Below are 5,890 nucleotides of genomic sequence, written 5' to 3'. Positions count from 1 at the left end.
GAACAGTCCAGACTTCAGCTCTGATCTTTTAGATGATGATGATGATGTCACATGATGTTAATGACACGATGAAGGAGAGTCGGATTGAGATTAAAACCCAGCGTTTAACTCCACAGTCAGCTGCAGTGATCAGTGTTTCAGTCTTCTGGTGTGACAGATATTCAGCTTTTAGCTTCAGGGTTCATGACTGGAGAGAACAGTCTATAATCCAGTCTATAATCCAGTCTATAATCCAGTCTTTAATCCAGTCTTTAATCCAGTCTATAATCCAGTCTTTAATCCAGTCTATAATCCAGTCTTTAATCCAGTCTTTAATCCAGTCTATAATCCAGTCTATAATCCAGTCTTTAATCCAGTCTATAATCCAGTCTTTAATCCAGTCTATAATCCAGTCTATAATCCAGTCTTTAATCCAGTCTATAATCCAGTCTTTAATCCAGTCTTTAATCCAGTCTATAATCCTGACTTCATCAGTACAAGTCAGTAACATCGTCTCAGGTGATGGTGCTGTAGCTCTCCATCACCACCTTTTCACTTCTTTATGTCCATTTAGTTCCAAACATCATGAGGATCAAGACCTCAGTGAGACAAAAGTGAAGCTGATTCACTGAGACACGAGGATTAACACAGCATCTCACATTGAGGTGAAAGTTAAGAGGTTAAAGATTTGGTCTCTAATAAACCATCACTTTAATACTCCATCATTCTCACAAGAGCTACACAAGAGTTACACAAGAGTTACACAAGAGCTACACAAGAGCTACACACTGTTCTCTCACCGTCTGGAAGAATGAGAGTTTCACTCTCGTAAAGTTCATACCAAGCGTTCTGTGTGTTGTATAGTGTGTAGAGCGTACCATTCAGTGTGTGGTGTGTGTGTAGTGTCTTGTACATAGTGTGTTATATAGTTTATGTTGTGCAGTGTGTAGAGCCGAGTGTTCAGTGTGTAGTGTATAGTGCAGAGTGTTGTGTGTGTAGTGTGTTGTGTGTAGTGTGCAGTGCCGAGTGTATAGTGTGTTGTGTGTAGTGTATAGTGCCGAGTGTTGTGTGTGTAGTGTGCAGTGCCAAGTGTATAGTGTGTTGTGTGTAGTGTGCAGTGCCGAGTGTATAGTGTGTTGTGTGTAGTGCCGAGTGTTCAGTGTGTAGTGTGTGTAGTGTGTAGAGCCGAGTGTTCAGTGTGTAGTTGTGTAGTGTGTGTAGTGTGTGTAGTGTAATGTGTAGTGTGTAGTGTATGTAGTGTGTGTAGTGTGTGTAGTGTGTGTGGTGTGTAGTGTGTGTAGTGTGTGTAGTGTGTAGTGTGTGTAGTGTGTGTGGTGTGTGTAGTGTAGTGTGTGTGGTGTGTGTAGTGTGTGTAGTGTGTGTAGTGTGTGTAGTGTGTAGGCTGAAATGTGACTCAGCTGTAAACATGTTGCATCAGGACGTTGATCAGACTGCAGCGTGACGTTACCAGCTGGTTAATGTGTAAACTCCGAGCGCACGCTGAAGATAAAAGCTGGAGCCAATCCATGCTACATGTCTCCTCTTGGACACGACACCAGAGGTGAGTAGTGTAGAACATCAGAGGAACTCACATGGGCTTCAGCAGATGAGCTCTGAAGGAAACACGAGCGATGTTAGTTTTACAGCTTAGTGTTCAGGAAGTGATGTAAATGTGTTTCTGTGTGGAGTGGGTTACATCACCGATGGAGTCACCATCATTAGGTAGAACATGTAACTCAGATCGATTCACACTGCAGGAGTGGAGACATAGAGTGGAGAGGAGTGAAGATCTGAACTGATGATTTTCTGCCTAGTCCTGTTAGATGGTTGCCTGGTTACGTGCTACACCATGATGACGTCCCAGTCGCCGTCTGATGGAGGAAGGTACTGTCTCTAAAATACACTAAGTTTCATTTCATTTCTCTGTCCAGGTGATAAAATGTGGAGAAAGGCCCAGTGCTGTTTGACCTTTGCCCTTCTGCTGATGGTGGCCTTGGCTGACCACCATGAAGGCCACGATCATGGAGAACATTCAGCAAATCACTCTGACCATTTCCACCACGATAAGGACAAACCTCATCCCAGTCACAATGGGAAAGATGACATATGCCACAAACTCTCACCTCCCAATGCTGACTTCGCCTTCTCTCTGTACAATAAGCTCTCCAACCAGGCTGATGCCAAAGGCAAGAACATCTTCTTCTCTCCACTGAGCATTTCCATGGCTCTGTCTATGTTGGCTCTGGGAGCCAAGGGGGAGACCCACTCACAGATCTTCAGCACTCTGGGCTACAGTTCATTCACAGAAGATCAGGTCAATGAAGCCTACGAGCACCTGCTGCACATGCTAGACCACAGCCAGGAGGCCATGCTGCTGGAGACAGGAGGTGGTCTGGCTGTCAGAGACGGCTTCAAACCTGCCGATAAGTTTTTGAAGGATCTTCAGCACTTCTACCATGCAGAAGCCTTTACTGTGGACTTTTCCAAACCTGACATTGCTGTCCAAGAGGTCAACAAGTTCATTGCCAAGAAGACCAGGGACACCATAACTGACATGGTAAAGAGCCTGGATCAAGATACCATCATGGTGCTCATCAACTACATCTATTTCAGAGGTAACGTTCCAGCAAAAACATCATGACTTTCTTAATCCAGTTACTGACAAAGTACCAGATCTTAAACTTTCTTGAATCTTCTCAGGTAAATGGGAGAAACCCTTTGAAGTGGATCACACTCACAAAGCTGATTTCCACGTGGATGAGAACACCAAAGTGTCTGTAGACATGATGAAGAGAACCGGACGCTATGACATCTACCACGATGTTAATAACTTCACCTCAGTCATCATGGTGCCCTACAAAGGCAACACCTCCATGATGATTGTTCTGCCTGATGAGGGAAAAATGGAGGAGGTGGAGAAACACCTGAGCAAGGAAGACATCAGATACTGGCATGACAAACTGTTCAGAAGGTAAAACCCCTTTTTTTTTTTTGTCTCCAAACTCTTTACACTATTACACCATCCTCTAATAACGGTTTTATCTTCAGCTCTGTGGACCTGTACATGCCGAAGTTCTCCATCTCTGCCTCTTCCTGCCTTGGAGACACTCTGAAGGATATGGGCATTGTTGATGCGTTCTCTGACAGTGCAGACTTCACAGGGATGAGTGAGGATACCAAACTGAAAGTTTCCAAGGTATGTTGAGAAACCAGAAAGTTAATCCTTCTGCACAAGACATGCTCAAGACCTCACATACACGTGTGAAACTTCTCCTCAGGCTCTCCACAAGGCGGTCCTCAAGGTCGACGAGAAAGGGACCGAAGCTTCTGCTGCCACCACCATTGAGATCATGCCCATGTCTCTACCAGATACCATAAACCTCAACAGACCCTTCCTGGTCTTCATTTTGGAGCACAGCACCCAGAGCATCCTCTTCATGGGCAAGATCACCAACCCTACTGAGCAGTAATGGTCTGATCCCATCCTAGATGATGTTATGGTTGAAGAGCAAGTGTTTAAGAGGTAGCTCTTTCTGTCTGAGACTGGATTTACTGAAATGCAGCTCAGCTCCTCTCAGGTGTAGCATGAACATCGTCTGATCTCTGAGCGAAGCCGATAAAGAGACGATGACCAACAAGAGGTTTTTATTTAAACCTGTTTCTGGATGTTTCTGATGAACACAGATTTAATAACATGACTCGTCTGAACAGCAATAAATGTATACAAATTACAGCCACGGTTCATATGGTCTTTATTATTATTATTATTATTATTATTATTATTATTACTATTATTATTATTATTATTATTATTATTATTATTATTATTATTATTATTATTATTATTAATGAGATTAGACCTGATGAGGTGTCAGATACTGAGAAGAATTTAGGAATTCTGAAGCACCGGGGAGGGTTGGGGGTTCGATTCCCATCTCCACCTTGTGTGTGTGTGGAGTTTGCATGTTCTCCCCGTGCCTCGGGGGTTTCCTCCGGGTACTCCGGTTTCCTCCCCCGGTCCAAAGACATGCATGGTAGGTTGATTGGCATCTCTGGAAAATTGTCCGTAGTGTGTGAGTGTGTGTGTGTGTGTGTGTGTGTGTGTGTGTGTGTGTGTGTGAGTGAATGAGAGTGTGTGTGCCCTGTGATGGGTTGGCACTCCGTCCAGGGTGTATCCTGCCTCGATGCCCGATGACGCCTGAGATAGGCACAGGCTCCCCGTGACCCGAGAAGTTCAGATAAGTGGTAGAAGATGAATGAATGAGTGAATGAGTGAGTGAGTGAGTGAGTGAGTGAGTGAGTGAGTGAGTGAGTGAGGCACCAAGTTTGTGTTTGTTAGCAAAGAGCCAGTTAGCATCATGTTTGTTTTGAAATTGTAACAGACGAAGATTCTTATCGCATCACTGTTAAATTTATTGTACGATATGTGACAGGTTTTTTTTTTAATTCAAGCACCTAAAAACCTACGAGAGTCACATCTCCGTGTTGTCTCTGACACATCGGAAACATTTGTCTTTGAAATAGAGAAGATCATTTTGGTCATTTCTACCCTGTAGTCCAGGTCCTGTGTAATAATCTGTGTAAATAAACTGATACTGAGCCTCGACTCTGATACAGTAAACAGACCTTCTGAGTAAATGCTCTAAATGAATGATCTACAGTTTTACTGATGAGTGTGTGTGTGTGTGTGTGTGTGTGTGTGTGTGTGTGTGTGTGTGTGTGTGTGTGTGTGTGTGTGTGTGTGTGTGTGTGTGTGTGTGTGTGTTCTTCTGGATGAAACACATTATTAAATCATTTAAGGTATAATGTCACCCTCGTTATATTAAAAACGCTGATAAGACGACAAGGTAATAAAAGCAGCTGGACTTAATCTGTACATCCTCCATGAACATCGTGGGTGTTGTTGTGTATACAGTGTACACACACACACACACACACACACACACACACACTGGAACACCGTCTGTGTTGGCTTACAGTCGACGAGGAGAGGTGTGAACCGTCACCTTTCAGGTGTGGTAAGAGCCTAAAGAGATAAGAATGAGCAGCTTCATCTGCTAGCAAAGGAATCAGAGTAAGAAGAGAAGGTGCATCAAGAGACTGAGCATCATCTCAATCAGACCTCTAGAGACAGGATCTCGTCGGAAACTTTGGGCTGAAGGGGAGCAAAAACTTATGATCGCTGAAGTTCTGTTCTCTATGTGATAGAATGTGACAGTGCATCAAGTGGCTCCAGAGAATAGTGATGGACCAGAAAAGGTTTCAAACAGAGATCATATCCTACTGAAAGGAACCTCAGGTTAGGATGAGGGAGAAGATCTCAGACCACTCCTGTGCCATGGTCTTACTCCTGGAGATGTTGAGAGGACAAAATCTAACAGATTATGTGCAGGAAGATCTGTAATGTCCTTGAGCTGTAACTCCAATCACAGGAACCATCAGGTGAAACTCTGGGAGAGAAACCTTGCTTTTAGAGCGTGGAATATTTGCACTAATTTGTATTTAATGACATGCGGTGGAGTTTAAAACGTCATTTATTTCTGTCTTTAAACGTCATTAGCATCAGACTGCTGCTGAGTCATGAACCAAATAAATGCTTAGTTAAAGTTCCAGGTTATGAAGAACAGAACATTCTTTATCTCATTTTAACTCGTCTTTATCATTTACGTCAATCAAGACGACAAACACAACAAATACAGTTATCTGGAGTGATGAAATGAAATGCTAACTAAACGCCACAGCTAGCAAAACAAGCTTAAAGTCATGTGACACTGAGCTGAAGAGTCAGAAGTCATGTGACACTGAGCTGAAGAGTCAGAAGTCATGTGACACTGAGCTGAAGAGTCAGAAGTCATGTGACACGGAGCTGAAGAGTCAGAAGTCATGTGACACTGAGCTGAAGAGTCAGAAG

At 43.4% G+C, this 5,890-nt stretch overlaps 1 protein-coding gene across 2 annotated transcripts; it reads left to right on the top strand.

The window, feature by feature from the left end:
- Nucleotides 1-1,383: 1,383 nt before the first annotated feature.
- On the top strand, nt 1,384-3,712 carry LOC113647971 (alpha-1-antitrypsin homolog). 2 transcript variants are annotated; one of them, XM_027154997.2, is made up of 5 exons: nt 1,384-1,540; nt 1,911-2,594; nt 2,680-2,950; nt 3,028-3,175; nt 3,258-3,712. In XM_027154997.2, exons 1-5 carry the CDS (start codon nt 1,513-1,515, stop codon nt 3,447-3,449), a joined length of 1,323 nt encoding a protein of 440 aa, XP_027010798.1. In that variant the 5' UTR covers nt 1,384-1,512; the 3' UTR covers nt 3,450-3,712. The 2 variants fall into 2 exon arrangements, with proteins under 2 accessions (XP_027010798.1, XP_027010797.1); XM_027154996.2 differs by lacking the exon at nt 1,384-1,540 and adding an exon at nt 1,668-1,701.
- Nucleotides 3,713-5,890: the final 2,178 nt, after the last annotated feature.

Source organism: Tachysurus fulvidraco, chromosome 16, assembly GCF_022655615.1.
Source record: "Tachysurus fulvidraco isolate hzauxx_2018 chromosome 16, HZAU_PFXX_2.0, whole genome shotgun sequence".
NCBI classification, from domain to species: domain Eukaryota; kingdom Metazoa; phylum Chordata; class Actinopteri; order Siluriformes; family Bagridae; genus Tachysurus; species Tachysurus fulvidraco.
Note: the sequence above shows the minus strand (reverse complement) of the source record. Positions and strands in the feature narration are given on the sequence as shown.

Coding starts and splice junctions, on each gene's coding strand:
- LOC113647971 (XM_027154997.2), top strand. CDS start 1,513: ATGTCTCCTCTTGGACACGACACCAGAG. Junction 2,595..2,679: donor CAACTACATCTATTTCAGAG/GTAACGTTCCAG, acceptor GAATCTTCTCAG/GTAAATGGGAGAAACCCTTT. Junction 3,176..3,257: donor CCAAACTGAAAGTTTCCAAG/GTATGTTGAGAA, acceptor ACTTCTCCTCAG/GCTCTCCACAAGGCGGTCCT.